This window comes from Pongo abelii, chromosome 1, assembly GCF_028885655.2.
Source record: "Pongo abelii isolate AG06213 chromosome 1, NHGRI_mPonAbe1-v2.0_pri, whole genome shotgun sequence".
Classification (NCBI taxonomy): domain Eukaryota; kingdom Metazoa; phylum Chordata; class Mammalia; order Primates; family Hominidae; genus Pongo; species Pongo abelii.
The window spans coordinates 90,120,242-90,139,940 of record NC_071985.2 but is presented as its reverse complement, the minus strand read 5'-3'; the positions used below and the strand labels follow the sequence as shown (position 1 = coordinate 90,139,940).

The window sequence follows — 19,699 nt, the reverse complement described above, 5'->3', positions numbered from 1 at the left end:
TCCAAGGTGTTTCCTGTGTAGTTTCCTACACTCAGAACAACACAGGAAAGTTTCCCTCCCTCCACTAAAATCCAGGCCTCCACTCTATCTTGCAGGCAGGAGGAGAACCTCAGTTGATAGTAAAAATAGCTTCACCTTCATTTTGGCCCCTTACCATTAGCTAAGTCTGTTCTGCCATCTGTGCTGCTCCCTTTGCTGGACATCTTGAATGATGTTTGCTGTAGCCAGCCTGGGTTTGGGAGAGGAAGAAACCAAAACAATTAGGAAACCACCTGGGAAAGAAGACAATAGGGACAAGGAGATTTAACAATGAACAGGTTTTATCATTTTTATAAAAATGATTTGTGTATGCATGCTTAACAGGGCTTCTCGGCTTGTGAAAAGCACACCAGAAATTTTTTCTTCCCTACGTTTAAAATCCATATAATGGCATATTTTTGGGGAGGTCAAGTGCCATCTCTTTACCTCACTCACTGAGTAACTGGCAGTGATTTTTCAACTGAGAAAGTGGGAACTAAAATAAAACCTGGAACAGGAGGCACATATCAAATGACAGGTACTGCAAGCCAAGAGTCTCAACTCAATACATAAAGCTAACTTCAGCATTGCCCCCTAGGCAAGAATCTTCCAATGTAAATAAGTGACATATGTATCCCCAAACTTCGTACAACACTTGTTTTCACAACATAAAGAGGTGGGTCAGATTCTGAGTATCATTTTACACACAAATCAACAGAAATCAACCTCTTGGGGGAAGAGATTGAGCTTTCTGTTCACTCAGATGACTGACTTCAAACCTATTATTATTATTTTTTTTTTTTTGAGACAGTCTCACTCTGTCGCCCAGGCTGGAGTGCAGTGGTGCAATCTAGGCTCACTGCAAGCTCCGCCTCCCGGGTTCACACCATTCTCCTGCCTCAGCCTCCCAAGTAGCTGGGACTACAGGCGCCCGCCACCACACCCGGCTTTTTGTATTTTTAGTAGAGATGGGGTTTCACTGTGTTAGCCAGGATGGTCTCGATCTCCCAAGTGATCCACCCGCCTCGGCCTCCCAAAGTGCTGGCATTACAGGCATGAGCCACCATGCCCGGCCCAACTAACTTCAAACTTATTAAAGGCACAGATACTAAGGATTATAGAGCTGAAACTAGAAATGCGGAGCACCCTATCCCTAGGAAAGAAGCTTAAGTTGTTTTGTTTCTCTTAGGACTAACAGTCAGAGTCTCTAAGCACAAAGACAAAGGTGGGGAAGAAAAAGGCAACATTTCCATTAAACCATCTCATCCCATTTCATATAATGGCAAACACTGTTTCACCTAACAGCACCAGCTTTCACCAGACTCATCTTTCCTTAACAAGGAATCAGGGTATCTAACTCATTTCCTTTTATGCCACTATAAAACATTCATATTTTTTTCAGAGCCTCACTGCCACCTCCAGTAAATTCCAAAGAGCAAAGAACAATATTATTCAGATCAGAATTTTGTTAAGCCCTTTCAGTGACTTGGACAAAAGGCACTAGTAAAAGACAAAGTATAATTATGACCCCAGTCCTTGTACCCAGGCACACTGGCCTCTAATCTTTCAACAGCCCTTTCATTCCCATGACAATTATTCCAGAAGCAGCCTCATCCTTATCCTTTCCCCCGCTACCCTCTACAGAAATCTAAGCTGCTTCATTAAAAGTATCCTCTGTCAAGAGACAGTAGCCCAAAGATTGTTCATAATAGGCCAAGGTGGGAATAGAAATACTGCAAGAGTGGGGCTGAAGCTGACTGAACTTCAGGAAAGGACACCTGGAAGGGTGATGATGAAAGACAATGGCAACAAAAAACAGATATGTGAAGCAACATGAAGAAAAATAGTGAGAAGAAAACTTAAAGTATAATAATAATAATAAAATAAAGAAAAATAGTGAGGAGCTGTTTGCAATGCATTTTGTTTTCCTCCTTTTTGAGGTAGACAGTTTTGTATAGCATTCCCCACACAGCACTTGTTTTTCCCTCTCAACAGTCCTTATTTATATTCTTTAGAATAGGAGCCTATCTTCTCCATCTAGAGTTTAAAATTATATTAATTCCTATCAAGTGGGGAAAATGCACCACTTTGTTAAGATGAATCCCAGCACTTTGGGAGGCCAAGGAGGACGGATCACCTGAGGTCAGGAGTTCGAGACCAGCCTGAACAACATGGAGAAACCCTGTCTCTACTAAAAATACAAAATTAGCTGGGCATGGTGGCACATGCCTGTAATCCCAGCTACTAGCGAGGGTGAGACAGGAGAATCGCTTGAACCTGGGAGGCGGAGGTTGCGGTGAGCCGACATCACGCCATTGCACTCCAGCTTGGGCAAGAAGAGCGAAACTCCGTCTCAAAAAAAAAAAAAAAAAAATTAAACACTAAGGTAATAAGCAGACCAGTGTAACATGAAGAACAGATTTGATGTTTTCCCATCTCCATAATCAAAACTCTTTACCGTACGTTTCACCCCACTATTATCCACTCCCAGAGTATTAAAAAGCAGCTCCAGAGAACCTCTCTCAAAACCAAGCATCAACTCCTACAGGAGCCCAGACTGCCTGAACTTTTGACTCATAATTGCTCTAGAAAATACATGTATACAGATGATAAAGGTAAGTAGAATTAAATGTCAAAATCTCTGCAGAAGGATACTCTAGAGCAGTGGTCTCCAAACTTTGATTATGAACCTCTATGAGTGAAAACTTTGAGCAGGAACCTGATGCTCACAGGTGTGGCATGCACCTGTAATCACAGCTACTCAGAAGGCTGAGAAAGGACTGCTTAAGCTCAGGAATCCAAGACCAGCCTGGGCAGAACTGTGAGACCCTTGTCTCTATCAATCAGTCAAGGAGGCAGAGATGCTGTGCCCTAGGTGTCAAGTATAGGAGCCACTGAAAAATCTTTTCCAGCCAGGCACGGCAGCTCATGCCTATAATCCCAGCACACTGGGAGGCCGAGGCAGGAGTTGGAGACCAGCCTGGGCAACATAAGAAGACCCCCGTCGCTACAGAAAAGAAAAAAATCAGTCAGGCATATGCCTGTAGTCCCAGCTACTTGGGGTAGGGCTGAGGTGGAAGGATCACATGAGCCACAGAAGTTGAGGCTGCAGTGAGCTGTGATTATACCACTTCTCTCCAGCCAGGATGACAGAGCAAGACACAGTCTCCAAAAAAATAAAAAATAAAAAATCTTTTCCATCACCAAAGAATACAGTCTTAACTTTATAAACTGAGGTCTGCAGAGAACATATTTGATCCAAATCCAAACTATCTTCTTCACTTTTCACTGTATTTCCAACAAATCCACTATTTTTACTTTGATCAACTTTCATGTAAAATCTAGTCCAAAGCTAATCTTGCTGAGGTTGGAAAAGCTGATGAGCTCACTGTCCCAGGTAGCTGGAGGAGTTTAATTAGATTAGCTCCACTGCTCCTACTCTAAAAATAACCATAACCCCCGACAAACTGAAGGTTAAAGAGTAACCCACTGGAGGGTGAGGAAAAAAGACCCAGGTGCCATTTTAATTTCACTAAGAAATTCCAGTGACCTAGATTTTTCTTGTCTTAATAAGAATAAAGCCTTAAATTTTTAACCATTACATGACAAAATATTAACTAAAAACCAGGCAGAAAGACTTTAATACGCTGGATAAGAGTACTTTGTAAAAGAGATACCAAGTGTCTCTTGTTTAAAACTACTGGGGCTGCTCTTTTCCTCTGATATGATGAAAGATCTGCATAAGAGACTACGTATCCCTTGTCCGGAGTCTCCTCTTACCCAAAATGCTTGGGGCCAGAAGTGTTTCAAATTTTTGAATTATTTGCAATATACCAGTTGAGCATCTCAAATCAGAAAATTCAAAATCCCAAAGGCTCCAACGAGTATTTCCTTTGAGCATCAAGTTGGCATTCAAAGTTTCAGATTTCAAGGTATTTTAGATTTCAGATTTTTTAATTTGGGATGCTCAACTTGTACCAGAATAACTGAACATTCAACTACCAAAAGAAAAAAACTAAAGAACCTCAATCCATACATTGTACAATATACAAAAGCTAACTCAAAATGAATCACAGACCTAAATATAACTTAAAACAATACAACTTCCAGAAGAAAACAAAGAAAATAACCTCTGTGACCTTGGGTTAGGCAACAATTTCTTAGGATAGGACACAAAAAGCACATACAAAAAAATTGTCAGTTGGATTTATCAAAATTAATAAATTCTGATAAATCTGAGCAGTGGTTCAGGCCTGTAATCTCAGCACTTTGGGAGGCCAAAGCGGGTGGATCACCTGAGGTCAGGAGTCCGAGATCAGCCTGGCCAACATGGTGAAACCCCGTCTCTATTAAAAATACAAAAATTAGCCGGGTGTGGTGGCACATGCCTGTAGTCCCAGCTACTGGGGAGGCTGAGACAAGAGAATTGCTTGAACCTGGGAGGTGGAGGTTGCAGTGAGCCAAGATAGTACCACTGCACTCCAGCCTGAATGACAAGGAGAGACTCCATCTAGAAAAAAAAAAAAAAATTAAAATATCTCCAAGAGATACTGTTACAACAATGCAAAGACAAGCTACAGACTGGAAGAAAGTATCTACAAAACACGTATTCGATCAAGGACAGTAACCAGAATATACTTTAAAACTATCGCAATGGGCTGGGGCTGGGCGCGGAGGCTCACGCCTGTAATCCCATCACTTTGGGAGGTCGAGGGGGGCAGATCACGAGGTCAGGAGATCGGGACCATCTTGGCCAACATAGTGAAACCCCGTCTTTACTAAAATACAAAAAAATTAGGCAGGCGTGATAGCGCGTGCCTGTAATCCCAGCTACTAGGAAGGAGGAGGTTGCAGTGAGCTGCGATCGCGCCACTGCACTCCAGCCTGGTGACAGAGTAAGTATCCATCTCAAAAAAAAAAAAAAAAAAAAAAAAAACCTGTCACAACTAAGTAATTATCGCGAGCCGGATGTGGTGGCTCACACCTGTAATCCCAACACTTTGGAAGACTGAGGTGGGAGGATCACTTAAGTCTAGGAGTTCAAGGCTGCAGTGAGCTATAATCCTGCTACTCACTGCACTCCAGTCTAGGCAACAGAGTGACACCATCTCAAAAAAAAAAAAAAAAGAGGGCGGGTGTGGTGCCTCACACCGGTAATCCCAGCATTCTGGGAGGCTGAGGCGGGCCGATCACCTGAGGTCAGGAATTCGAGGCTGGCCTGACCAACGTGGTAAAACCCCATCTCTATTAAAATACAAAATTAGCTGGGGGTGGTGGCACATGCCAGTAGTCCCAGCTACTCGAGAGGCTGAGGCAGGAGAATCGCTTGAACCTAGGAGGCGGAGGTTGCAAGTGAGCTGAGATCGCACCATTGCACTCCATCCTGGGCAACAGAGAGACTCCATCTCAAAGACAAACAAAAAAAAGTACTGTAAATAATAATCCCTTGAAAAGATCCTCAACATTATTAATAATTAGGAAAATATAAATTAAAACCACAATGAGAATCCACTAAACGCTTATTACAATGGTCAAAAATTGTTTAACAAAAATTTACTTTATTAAGTACTAACAAGAAGTAGAGCAACTACAACTCATATACACTGTTACTAGAAATGCAAAACAATATAGTTATTTTGAAAAAAGCAATTTGGCAGTTTCTTATGAAGTTAAATATACACTTATCATATAACTCAGGAATCCCACTTCAGCTTCAGGAATTTATACAAGAAAAAAGAGGCTCAGACCTGTTATCCCAGCAATTTGGGAGGCTGAGGTGGGAGGATCGCTTGAGCCCAGGAATTAAAGACCAGCCTGAGTAACACAGCAATACTCCATCTTTAAAAATAAATAAATAAAATAAATAAGAAGGAAAATGTATGTCCACAAAATTAAAAATATCCTGTAGGTGAATGTTTTAATAGTTTTACTTGAATTCATCAAAAAACTGGAAACAAATGTTTTTCAGCTGGGTCATGGATAAACAAATTGTGGTAGGTCCACACAATGGGATACTACTGAGCAATAAAAAGGAATGAACTACTGATACAAGCAACAACATGGATAGATCTCAAGTATGTTATGGTAAGTGCAATAATTCAGACTCAAACAGCTATACAATATATGATTCCACTTATAGTACTTTCTGGAAAAAATAAAACTATAGGAATAGAGGGATCAGGGATTGCCAGGGCTTGGGGGTAGGGGAATGAAACTGACTACAAAAGGGCATGAGAAAACTTTTTGGAATGATGGAAATGTTCCATGCGCCAATCACGGTGGTGTTACATAACTATGCCTTTGTCAGAATTAAAAGAATAGGCCAACTCAAAAAAGGATAAATTTTACTGTATATAAATTATACCTTAATAAACGTGGCCTAAAAAGAGAGAATGCAGGCCGGCGCGGTGGCTCACGCCTGTAATCCCAACACTTTGGGAGGCCAAGGCAGGCAGATCACCTGAGGTCAGGAGTTCGAGACCAGCCTGACCAACATGGAGAAACTCCATCCCTATTAAAAGTACAAAAAAATTAGCCGGGCGTGGTAGTGCATGCCTGTAATCCCAGCTACTCGGGAGGCTGAGGCAGGAGAATCGCCTGAACCTGGAAGGCGCAGGTTGCAGTGAGCCGAGATCGCGCCATTGCACTCCAGCCTGGGCAACAAGAGCGAAACTCTGTCTCAAAAAAAAAAAAAAAGAGAGGATGAGAGAAGAGTGATGGGGGAAAATCATGCAAATTGTTAAATGACATAATAGTATTAAAAACACTAAATTCTCAAGGCTGTGATTAATAGAAGTTGACAAAAATGGTCAATATATCATAGCAAATGAGAGCATAATGTCCAGACGTCTCACTTGAAAATGAAAGTGCTGAAAGGATTTTTGCTGCAACCAAGACTGCCTGTGTGATTTATCAGCGACCACATTAATGGCAAGATGAATCCTAAATACATAAGAAGTCTACAACCCTATTGTCTTGGTGATAACTAAGAATAGCAGAAATTTAAGTAGCTCAAAGTTGTTCTTATGGTTGTACTATTAATTTGTATGTTTATGCTCTTTTTTTTTTTTAATTTCTCTGAAGTTCATTTTAAGGTGTCTAGGGTGTATGAACACTGGTCTGACAACTACCTTACCTTGAGCCCGATCGAAACATCAACATGTAAATATTATCTTTGTCCTTGATCCCTTTACTAAGACCTGAACTCAGTCTGTCAAATCTCATGGTTTACATAATCCCAGCATTCTCTCAAACCAGTGCCTGTCTCATTCTGCTACTCAAGTGCCCAACTCTCCTACATAAACACCCATATTTAAATGAGACAAGGTTTTAGAATTTCCTCTGAAACTAGAAGGTGATAAGAAAATACTTCAATTATTATTAAGACAGAGAGCCACACAGTCCCAAGTTTCTCTTGGGAGGACAGATGTCTCATACCACTCATAAATGAGCAGCTGTTCAGGGTTGATCTCCATCCAAAGTACAAATTTGCTTTTCTAGGTCCCACAGTCCATCTGGTATCAACTAGTTCTACTTTCTCCACCTCCAATTTTTGTTTCCAAGATGAAATGGCTCATTTTAACTTTATTTTACTTTTCTTAATATTTCTCCTTCACAAGAAACACTTACTTCTCCAAGCCTACTTGCCTTCCACACTCTAATAGCACAGTGGTTTTGCAGATTTTTTTTTTAAGACAGGGTCTCGCTGTTGTCCAGGCTGGAATGCAGTAGTGTGATCTCAGCTCACTGCAGCCTCGATCTCCCAGGCTCAAGTGATGCTCCCACCTCAGCCCCTCCAGTAGCTGGGACTACAGGTGCATACTGCCACACTCAGCTAAATTTTTTGTAGAGATGGTGGTGGGGAACATGTTGCCCAGGCTGGTCTCGAACTCCTGGACTCAAATGATCCACCTTCCTTGGCCTCCCAAAATGCTTGAGAATACAGGCATGAGCCACTGCACCTGGCCGTATAGTGTTTATTAATAAGAGAACCTCAGGCACTGAAACTCAAAGGATGACCCCAAAGAGGCTGAAACTCATTATATAAAGCATGTTTATGGTAGGTAGGACTTTAGTTCTGGGCTATTTTCTATTAAGTACTTGGAGGGGTCGAACATATGACACTGTCTCCTCTGGTAGGCTGGACAGATGAACAGAAAGAAACTGAATGTTTCTGTAACAGAAAAATTAATCTCTATTCCTACTGTGCTGAAGATATGACAGTACAAACAACCCAACTGAAGAGAGGCTCTAGCTGGTAGACTCTAGCTGGGAGTCTAGGCTACTCATTTTCATACAAATCACAAGCCTCTGGCACCACCCAGTGGCCTATCTGTAAGCAAACATGCTGTTACACAACAGCATTAGTACCAGGCAATATAGAAGCCACAAATATAAACAAGGCAGTCACAATCCCCTTTGTAGCCAATTAATCAATTAGGAAAAATGAGTGATACAAGAGATAAAAGTATCAATATCATTTTTTAAAAAGATAAATAGAATGCTGTTGTGGTTGAACAGAGGAAAAGATTATATTTAGTTTCAGTGAAAAACGAAATGCTTCCATGGAAAATTCGCTTTTAAGATGGGCTTTAAAAGACAGGCAGGATTTCAATGGGTAGAGTTGAGAAAGACATTCCACAGGACCAGAGCAAGAAAAGATATGGAGGTTAAAAACCTGACATGGTCAAGAAACATACATGGGTAGTCTACTTTGGCTAGATGGTAAGGTATAGTTGATTAGTTAAGAAGTATAATAAAAGCTTTGTTGTTGGGGTGGCAGGCTGTCAGGCATCAGAGAAATTATTTTGTCAAAGATAATAAGATGGACTGAAATGAAGGAAAAAGAAAGAGAAACAAGTTTAAAAGCTATTATAGTTGCCAAGATAAGAAGTAATGAGGGGCTGTCTTGGGTTGATGGCAAAGGGAATTAAAAAGGGATCAACATGAGAATCGTTGTAAAGGTAGATAATGTTTAGCTCAATAAGCAGTTACAAAGCTGAGTTAAGAAAGACAAGTTCTTAGTCGGGCGCCCAGAGAAAATCAAGTGACACAAATGAGAAGCTGGCAGGTGGGATGAGAAATTATTCTGAATAAATCTAAAATCCAAGCCAATATGTTAGGAAGGTAGTGACAAATTTCAGTCTGGAACTTAAATAAAGTAAGGCCAGAGATACAGACTTGTGAATTATCTGTACAGAGAAACTTCAAAATCAAACACCTTGTAAATCATACCTCACTAAAACAAAACAATTAGGTACCCAAGAAGGCTCTGGGAGAGGAAGTTCAAGGGAAGAATCTTGAGGAATACCTACCCTTAGAGAAGAGAAAGGAGAGCAGAGAGAAAAATTGAGAAGAACGAATAATCAAAATTAAATCTCTGGAAGTCAAGAATAAAAAGGTTTCAAGGTGAGGACAGGCTGGGCGCAGTGACTCATGCCTGTAATCCCAGCACTTTGGGAGGCTGAGGCTGGAGGGTTGCTTGAGCCCAGGAATTTGAGACCAACCTGGGCAACATCGGGAGACCCTGTCTCTACAAAAAATTTAAAAATTAGGCCACGCACAGTGGCTGACGCGTAAGTGACGCTGGTAATCCCAGCACTTTGGGAGGCTGAGGCGGGTGGATCACCTGAGGTCAGGAGTTTGAGACAAGCCTGGCCAACATGGTGAAACCCTGTCTCTACTAAAAATACAAAAATTAGCCACACGTGGTGGCATATGCCTGTGATTCCAGCTACTCAGGAGGCTGAGGCAGGAGAATCACTTGAACCTGGGAGGCAAAGGTTGCAGTGAGACGAGATCGTGCCATTGCACTCTGGCCTGGGCGACAGGATGAGACTCCATCTCAAAAAAAAAAAAAAAAAAAAAAAATAGCAGGGTGTGGTGGTGTACACCTGTAGTCCCAGCTACTTGGAAGGCTGAAGTGGGAGGATCACTGGAGTCCCAGAGGTCGAGATTGCAGTGAACTGTGATGGGGTCACTGCACTCCAGCCTGGGTGACAGAGCAAGTCCCTGTCTCAGAAAAACAAACAAAAAAACCAAGAAGGTAAGGAGGATAGTCCATGCTTCCAAAAAAATACAGAGAACAGTATACTGTCAAAAGGCTGTAAGAGTCAGAACAGCTTTTCCCCTGGGATTTTCTCAGAGGTTGAATAGAATGCTGATTTTCTCTCTAGTAAAGAATCATAAAACACTAGGATTCAGCTATCTCTTAAGTCTATAAAAATTATTTCCTGGGATGGGTGCAAGTGGCTCATGCCTGTAATCCTAACACTTTGGGAGGCCGAGGCAGGTGGATCACGAGGTCAGGAGTTTGAGACCAGCCTGGCCAACATGGTGAAGCCCCATCTCTACTAAAAATACAAAAATAAGCTAGGTGTGGTGGTGCATGCCTGTAATCCCAGCTACTGGGGAGACTGAGGCAGGAGAATCGCATGAAACTGGAAGGCAGAGGTTGCAATGAGCCAAGATTGTGCCACTGCACTCCAGCCTGGGCCAAAGAATGAAACTCCGTCTCAAAAAAAAAAAAAATTGTTTTCTTAAAAAACTCATTAGCTTACCAACATAGCATAACTATGTCTAAACAATGAAAAAATGTTTTTATTCCTACTCTCATTTGAATAATTTATATACATATGTTTATAAGAAATATTTAATTCTACCTTTCAGCTTCATCACTTGGCTTTGAAAAGCGCTGCTTTTTTTTTTTGGCCAGGTACCATGGCTCACACCTATAATTCCCACACTTTAGGAGGCCGGGCTGGGCGGATTATGAGGTCAAGAGATCAAGACCATCTTGGCCAACATGGTAAAACCCCATTTCTACTAAAAATACAAAAATTAGCTGGGCATGATGGCATGCGCCTGTAGTCTTAGCTACTCGGAGGCTGAGGCAGGAGGACTGCTCGAACCCGAGAGGGGAAGGTTTCAGTGAGCCAAGATCACACCACTGCACTACAGCCTGGTGACAAAGCAAGACTCCATCTTAAAAAAAAAAACAAAGAAAAAAGAAAAAAGAAAAAAAGAAGAAAAGTCCTGTTTTTAAAGACAGCATGTGTTATGAAAGAAAGAAAAGGGCTTTGGTGTCAAACAGACCTGGGTTTGAATTCTACCTCTACCACCTGCTTTTGAGTTTTTCTTTTGTAAAATGGGATAATATTACCACCCTGCAGGAATTTAGAGGATTAAAAATAACATATGTTAACAGCCTGTTTGCACATAGTAGGCATTTATATTATTTTTCTATTTTCCCATCTCTATACCAGACTACATTTCCTAGAAAATCCTGGACTTCTTTACCACTCAGCAATGATTCTCCAAACATCGTATATAATATAGGACACAGTTCCAAGTCTATGAAATCTGCTTACCCTTTCTCTCTGGCGTTTTAAAGAATTCAGAGAGCTCCGTTAATATCTTCTTTCAAGTATTCATGTTCTACAAACTGCAGTAAGGCAATCTACCCAGGAACCCACAATATAAGCCTCCCTAAGTTTTTCTCCCTCTTTTAATTTTTAAAATAGATTTTTTTACTATTATTATTGTAGAGACGGTGTCTCACTATCTTGCCGAGTGGTCTCAAACTCTTGAGCTCAAGTAATCCTCCTACCTTGGCCTCCCAAAGTGCTGGGATTATAGGCATGAACCACCACACCTGGCCTCTTCTCCCTCTTGAAGGTTCTGAGGATACCCAAGATGGAAGACTGCAAAGCAATCAGCATGGATAATGATGAGGATTCAAACTATGAATAAGGAACTTTGTTCCTTCTTTGAATTAATGCCTTCTCTCCCTATTGGTAACATAAAATGCCCAGTGTTTATAGTTTACTGGCTTTAATTCTTTTTTTTTTTTTTTTTTTTTAAAGACAGGGTCTCACTCTGTCACCCAGGCTGGAGTACAGTGGTATGATGTTGGCTCACTGCAACCTCTGCCTTCTGGGTTCAAGCAATTCTCCTGCCTCAGCCTCCCAAGTAGCTGGGACTACAGGTGCATGCCACTGCAGCTGGCTAATTTTTGTATTTTTAGTAGAGACAGGGGTTTTGCTATGTTGGCCAGGCTGGTCTCGAACTCCTGACCTCAGGTGATCTGCCCATCTCGGCCTCCCAAAATGCTGGGATTACAGATGTAAGCCACTGTGCATGGCCTCTGGCTTTAATTTTAATAACAGTATTTCAGACTATGTCAGGAATGCACTCTAACCCTTAAGTGTTAATTTCCAGCAGCAGAACTAAGCAACGTTTTTGTTTTTTTTTTTAAGAGACAAGGTCTTGCTATGTTGCCAGCCTGAAACTCCTGGGCTCAAGCAGTCCTCCCAACTCAGCCTCCCGAGTAGTTGGGATTACAGGTACATGCCACTGCACCTGGCTAAGAGAACTTTCTATAAAAACATCCAAGGCCATTTATCTTAATTTAACTAATTCTTAGGGAAATCTACTTTTCATTTTGTTTCCATCTCAATTTACGTTTACATCAGAAGTCTGTTGCCATTAATAGTTTTTGCCATTTATATTTCAATTTTTTCCTAAAATGGAGAGGATTTAAGATGAAAAAATGATGCTCCCAAAGTACAACTTACAATAAAACATTAAAGAGAGGCTTAAAACATCAAGAAGTGCCTTCCTACAGGTTAGGTTAGAAGAAAGGGTCTAGCGTTGGATCCTAAGTAAGGTTAACAAAATATACTTGGTAATGTGGCAATGATTAAAGTACACCAGAGGAATACAGTCACTTGACTACCATTAGAGGTAAACCCTATAGTAGCTTTCCAGATGGCTAAGAAAAAGCCAGGGAAGAAAAAAAAAAATGGCACGTGAGGCAAATATGTATGCTTCACTTTAGAACTTGTCAGACTTCCTTAAACAGTATCTTCAGAGGATGAACAGCAAATATCTAATCTAAAATGTTTGCAATGACCCAATCCACTAGCCATACTATTAATACATTTCATTAATAAGATGCCATCTTTGTCATATTAATTACTCCCCAATGCCCTATTGGCAACCTCAAGGCAGCCTCCGTTCATTAATTTATCTGTATAACACATTCCTGGGGTTAGGTGGTACTTGAGAAATCTGGCTTCTGGCCCAGGAACTATGTCCTACAGAGGTAGAGATAAAACTGCTGCAAAGTGACTAATTCATAAAATTCATCACTCACTAATTTTTGAAAAGCTTTCAAAGACTTTCTACTCACTCCAAGAGCAGAATGACTAAATCAATAAAGAGCAAGTAGCCTCCTTTTCTGACTGATGTTAACAGCAATGACATTTCTTGGGTACATTTGTAAAAATAAAAGATGAAGTTTTTAGTATTACTACAAAGCTAATCTAAAACTCACTGGCTTTTGACTCTAAAATGAAAATATACAAAGTCACTACCCCATGCCAATTGCTGATTCAATTAATTCAGTTGCCTGCGTTCCCAACAGGTGAGGGTAAACAGCAGATTATCTTAGCTCACTGATAATCTGCTTTAAAAAAAAAAAAAAGCTAATTCAATCTCAGAGACTTAAAAACTAACTCTAACACCAATGTTATGCAATAAAAAGTCTGGTTTGGATACCGTTATTTCTCTTGTACAATCCGGATATTTCCTAGACATGTTTAGAATAAACTTTTATACAGTAGAAATAATGGAGTAATGAATCTATCTACTGAAAGCATTTTAATAGTCACTTTATGATTTTAAAAGCCTATTGCTCACCTGATAGAATACAAGACTTAGAGCACAAAACTCAAGATCCCAGTCTTTCACAACAGGGTGCGCTTCTATACAATGTATCCTACTAGAGTCTGTTTGCTTTTAAAATGCCAGTATTGTTTTAAACTGGCAACAAAGAGGCTGCTTTCTTTCAGCTCTCTGTAGACAAGCTTCTGTCTTAGGTTGGTCCTACTCAACACTAAGGACCACGGCACTGGGGCTGATTCTTTTTTTTGAGACTAGGTCTCACTCTGTTGCCCATACTAAACTGCAGTGGCGCAATCTCAGCTCACTGCAGCCTCTACCTCCTGGACTCAAACGATCCTCCCACCTCAGCCTCCCAAGGAGATGGGACTGCAAGTACATGCCCCATGCTTGGCTTTTTTTTTTTTAAACTTTTTGTAGAGACGAGGTCTCAATATTGCCTAGGCTGAACTTGAACAACTAGGATCAAGTGATCCTCCCGCCTTGGCCTCCCAAAAGTGCTGGGATTACAGCCATGAGCCAGCTGCACTCAGCCTGGCAGATTCTTATACATTTAATTGACTGCACTTAGCAGGGTGCAGTGGCTCACGCCTGTAATCCCAGCACTCTGGGAGGCTGAGGCAGGAGGATTGCTTGAGCCCAGGGGTTTGAGACCAGCCTGGGCAATATGGTGAAACCTCATCTTTACAAAAAATACAAAAATTAGCCAGGTACGGTGGCGTGCACCTGTAGTCCCAGCTACTCAAGAGGCTGAGATTGCAGAATCACCTAAGCCCAAGAGGTCGAGGTTGCAGTGAGCCATGATGGTGCTACTGCACTCCACTCTAGGTGACAGAGTGAGATCCTATTTCAAAAATAAATAAATAGACTGCACTTTAAGAGGTTGGTGGTGGGAACTAAAAGGTCACAAGCATTCTTAGCCTCCCACTCTAACCATCCTAGGAAATACTACCTAATAAGATGTCACAATTCTTAAGTAAACACCTAAAACCCTGGAAATATAAAAATATCTTCAAAGCTGGGTGCTGTGGCTATGCCTGTAATCTCAGCACTTTGGAGGCCAAGATGGGAGCATCACTTGAGACCAGCTGGGCAAGTAAGACCTCATCTCTTTAAAAAAAAAAAAACACACACACAACCAAAAATTAGCTAGGTATGGTGATATGCCTGCGGTCCCAGCTACTCAGCTGAGGTGGGAAGATCACTTGAGCCCAGCAGTTTGAGACCAGCCTAGGCAACAAAGTGAGACCCTATCTCTACAAAAATAAAAAATAAAAAAAAAAATTTAGAAAGATAAAAAGTTTATAGTGTGGTCCACAGACTAGAAATACTGATTTACTATATATAGATGTCACCTGGGGATTCTTACCCAGCACATAAGGAAATAAACAGTCCAAGTTATCCCTCTTTCGAAGTATTTCCTTTTCTCCTCCCATCCTTTCCTTCACCCAACATGGATCTTCAGAGTTCATAAAAACACAAATGATACAAATGCAATCTCAACCCACCTCACCACCACCCTGGAGAATCCTTACCTTACAATGGAGAATTTAGACCCTGGATGATGGTAATGAAAAGTTCATCAAACCTAAAATGGTCAGTGGTCTGAATGACACAGCTGCTTTCATTGTGATATTATCAGTACTTAATTTTCATGTGCCCTTGCCAAAAAGATATGAAAGAAAAACCAACAAAAGGTTTAAAACTCTTCATCTGTGCTGTCATATTATTAAGATGGTCCAGCTGTGGAGCTGAAAAATGAACTCTTCGGCCAGGCACGGTGGTTCACACCTGTAATCCTAGCACTTTGGGAGGCTGAGGCGGGTGGATCACAAGGTCAGGAGATTGAGACCATCCTGGCCAACATGGTGAAACCCCTCCTCTACTAAAAATACAAAAATTAGCTGGGCATGGTGGCGCATGCCTGTAATCCCAGCTACTCGGGAGGATGAGGCAGGAGAATCGCTTGAACCAGGGAGTCGGAGGTTGCAGTGGGCTGAGATCGCACCACAGCACCCCAGCCTGGCGACAGAGCAAGACTCGTCAAAACAAAAACAAAAACAAAAACAAACAAGCAAAAACCTCTTCATTCCTAACTCCCTAGCCCTGATTCACTTAAAAAAAAAGAGATCTTTTCCTCATACAGTTCTTTGATAATTTGTTGATGAGGATCACTGTACAGCCCAACAAGAAGGAAAAAATGTATTCCCTTTCCCTTCATGGCAAAAAAGGAAAATATAAAGAGTAGTTGCAGTACAGGTAAACAACACTGTAGCAGAAAGGGGAAGAATCACAACACGGCCAACTCTGATCAGGTGTGCTAACAGAGAGACCAAGAAGAAGGAACCAATGAACAAAAAAATTTACTGATGTTTAAGAATACATTTTGAAGTATACATACACCAATATCTAATATTCTCTGACCTCTGGTTATGAACCCCCACCAAGGGGTTCATGTTCAAAAGACAACTTTAGGTGGGCACTTACAAAGGACACGTCTAAGCTGACCAATTAAAAATCAGTTGGGAAAATTAACCAGAAAAACGTGTTCTAAGGCAAAATGTAAAAGAAGCATAAATTAACGTATAACTTATTCAAAGCTATATCAATGATGTGCAAAAAAAAAAAAAAACATTTTTTGAGTGTGTACCATGTGTTCTTAGATTACTAACAGCTTTAAATAGATTCGCTATAATACTAACAATGACCCTGGGAGGTAAGTGGTATTATCACACTTTTAGAGTTGTGGAAATTAAGAGTCAGAGAAGTTTAAGTAACTTGCTCAAGGTCACATGGCTAAGAAATATTAGTCTAGTATTTAAACCTTAAAATTAAATTAAAAGTCTGTCCAATCTCTAAAAACTGTACTTTTCTCTTTATATCTTACTGATACACATATACACCATCACTAATAATTTTATTCCAGTCCATAATGAGCATTTTCTAATTCAGTCATCAGATGGAATAAAACTCACCAGTGTCACTCAATCTTTTCCTACTACAAACCATAAAGATACTAGGAATCGGCCAGGCCTACCTTCCAGTCACTTAGCTTTTCTGTCACATGCCATGAGCCTCTAGTCTCTGCTACCAGAAACCTGAAAGCCTCACGAAAACTGCATTTATAAGTATGTTCTGACTCCCTTTTTGGCACCAACCCATGCTGCTGAATGCCCAGGATGTTTCTTCTGCTAACCAAGAATTCTTCAGACCAGCTACAAAAGAAAGAGCAGCCACTATTTTTTTTTTTTTTTTACAAAAAATTTCCCACTATATCCTAAAAAGTCGGAATTCTGAAATAGACTGGACTCAGACACCAACTAAAGGCAGCATCACTCATCACTCCCCAGCTTTTAGTCACAAGCAGCTAAATATTCTCATCTAAATACCAAGGGATGACAACCCAAAGCTGTGAGAGGGGAAGAGACCTGATTTGACAACAGGCTGAACAGAACTCAGGCAAACTAAGTTCCAGTTTTTAACAACGTAAAAAATATGATCGACACAAAGACAAAATACAAGGAAAATGAATAAAGAAGAAAAGAAGACACGGGGTAGGGGGCACACATTCACTTCTAGGCTTAAGTCATTTGGAGATATACAGCAATAGTTTAGGACAGAAAGAAAAGAAGCCCACAGACAATTAAACTTGTAAAAGTAATTCAACCAGAGCTGGAACAAAGCCAAGAACAACACTCAAACTCTTTGGGAAACTGGCAGGAATTTTATGACTTTAGTGGTCAGCAGTTGAGCATCAGCGCAGTCTGTCTTGAACTCAAGAATTTTAATGCCTCCAACTCCCACTCACCTTTCCTCCTTTTATCACTGAAGTAAGGCCAGGCTGAGCTCCTGAGAAAATAGGTCTGTAGATTCACTGAAGGACTGAGAAAAGTTAAAATTTACATGGCAAAGGTGTGTCTTCTACTGAACATAATAAAAATATTATGAATACACTTTAGTATTTTTAGGCCTCCTCAAAACTACTTAAAAGCAGAATACTTTATCTAATTCTAATTACTGAACAAATAACCCACACACACATGGAAATAAAATGAACCAACATGAAGATTAGAAGCCAGGCAAGTAATCTCCCAGCTCCACTAAAACGTAGTCATTTAAAAGGATAACCTGAATCTTTTCAACGCTAAACCATAACCAAACAACCTCTCAACAAGAAGCCACAGAACAGGGGGGGAAATCCCGGAGAGAATGTGATAGCGCTAGTGCCGGTTTGTTTACAGAGACTCCAGTAACAATCATGAGTCAGAAATTCAAGCCACCAGATGCTTTCCAACTAACAGGGACCAAATGGGACCGTTCTAAGATATCCTAAAAGATTTGGGAGTTAGAGGAAGTAAACTAAGAGAATTATATTACAAAGGGTACAAGACCACAAGACAACAACCGACTCCGGAATTCTTGGACCTCCGCCTTCCGTACAAGGTGCTGGGCCTGGGAACTTGGGATGGGGGAGGGGGACACATTGCGCGGTGGCCCTGAGGTGACGGGGAGACGCAGGGCGAGCCGTGTCCCTCAATCTAAGGGGAGAAATAGGAGCGCACACATGGGTCACCCAACGAAGCAAGGCGTCCCTGTGAACTGTGCGGCTGGCTCTTGGGGGCAACACCAGGGCTGACCTGAGGAAAGGGCAACCAGTACTCCCAGCGATGACTGCGGGTCGGCGGAAGGAAAAGACCTGAGCGCTAAGAGCTTGGGAAATGGGTCAGGCCCATCCTTAGGGGAAACCGGCTGGGAAGCGAGGGGGGGCGCAGGCCGAGCCGGAACGAAACACAGACCGGGTAGGTCAAGGGAGGGGGGGTGTCCGGCTGGGGCAGTTACAAGCACGGGAATCGGCGAGGCTCAGCAGCCCGCTTCCCGTCTTGGGTCATCCTTCTGCTAGCGGCTGCTCCGACTGTTCCAGGCCCAGCCGCCCCGTCCACTGCCACCACCAACGCCGCCGCCATCTTACACTGGCCAGCGGCCGCCACCACCACCGCCTCCGCTCTCTGCGCTTGCGCCTGCGCTGCCACGCTTTCCGGCCCCGTTTGCGACGATGTGCTCGAGAAGACTAAGGGAAGAGTGGTCGCGCGAGCTCACGGCTCGCAACCCTCCTCGAAGGACGCACAAAGGGCGGGGCTTAAGGCCAACGGAAAACAGAGCGAGGGGCGCCTGCGCATTACGGAAGAGGCAAAGTTGTTTTTGTAGTTTCTTTGGGCTTGCTTAATCTTGTGATACTCAAAACAAATGCAAGTTAGGGGCTTCCCAGAGTTGTGATAGAAATAAACTAAATTTCCAGGGGATTGGCAGGCCACTTCCTGGATGATGGCCAGTTTTGCCGTTTTTGAACACCGGGAACGAGCAATGATTGCCACAAGGATTTCTTCTGAAAATCCCCGTTTCCTTTCAGGACTTTGTTTCCTTAAGTGGTTTCTATACTATCGAGGCCCATTTTCCCCTGAGAGTCTCCATTTACGTATTTTTAAAGAAGGGGCTCAGTAGCTTGAGGTGTAGCTATTCCAGAGGCTCTTTTCTGAAGAGGGATGGTGTGGGTAAAGGTTCCCAAGAGTGGGCCGGGTGATGTGGGGTGACTTTTGAACTCTGTTTCGTTATGACACCTACAGTAACCCTGCAGAGGATTACTCCCAGCTGCCAGGCTGGGGTATTTTTTTTTTTCTTACCAGAAGCCCAGGGTGCAAAAATCTGACCCTTTCTCACCTCTCCTACCGCTAGTCTCCAAGTCATTACATATTACTTAAGACTACCGCAATAGAAACTTACCTCGTTTGTCTACTTCCATTATTGCCATTACAGTTAAACATAAGGCAGCCAGAGTGATTTTTAAAAATGTAAGGTCTGGCCGGGCGCGGTGGCTCATGCCTGTAATCCTAGCACTTTGGGAGGCGGATGTGGGCGGATCACTTGAGGTCAGGAGTTCGAAACCAGTTTGAAACCAGGCCAACATGGTGAAACCTGTCTCTACTAAAAATACAAAAAAAAA

The 19,699-nt window shown here is 41.9% G+C and overlaps 1 protein-coding gene across 7 annotated transcripts in view; it reads right to left on the bottom strand.

Annotated features, from left to right (window-relative positions):
* The window catches only part of DCAF8 (DDB1 and CUL4 associated factor 8), a 47,886-nt gene extending 28,209 nt beyond the window's left edge, over window positions 1-19,677 (bottom strand). The window contains exons 1-3 of one of the 7 annotated variants that reach the window (XM_063720660.1): window positions 18,671-18,765; window positions 11,627-11,720; window positions 155-229 (exon numbers count right to left, since the gene is read on the bottom strand). In XM_063720660.1, the coding sequence (XP_063576730.1) occupies window positions 155-203 (49 nt within the window). In that variant the 5' untranslated portion in view covers window positions 204-229; window positions 11,627-11,720; window positions 18,671-18,765. 7 annotated transcript variants of the gene reach the window in all.
* Window positions 19,678-19,699: the final 22 nt, after the last annotated feature.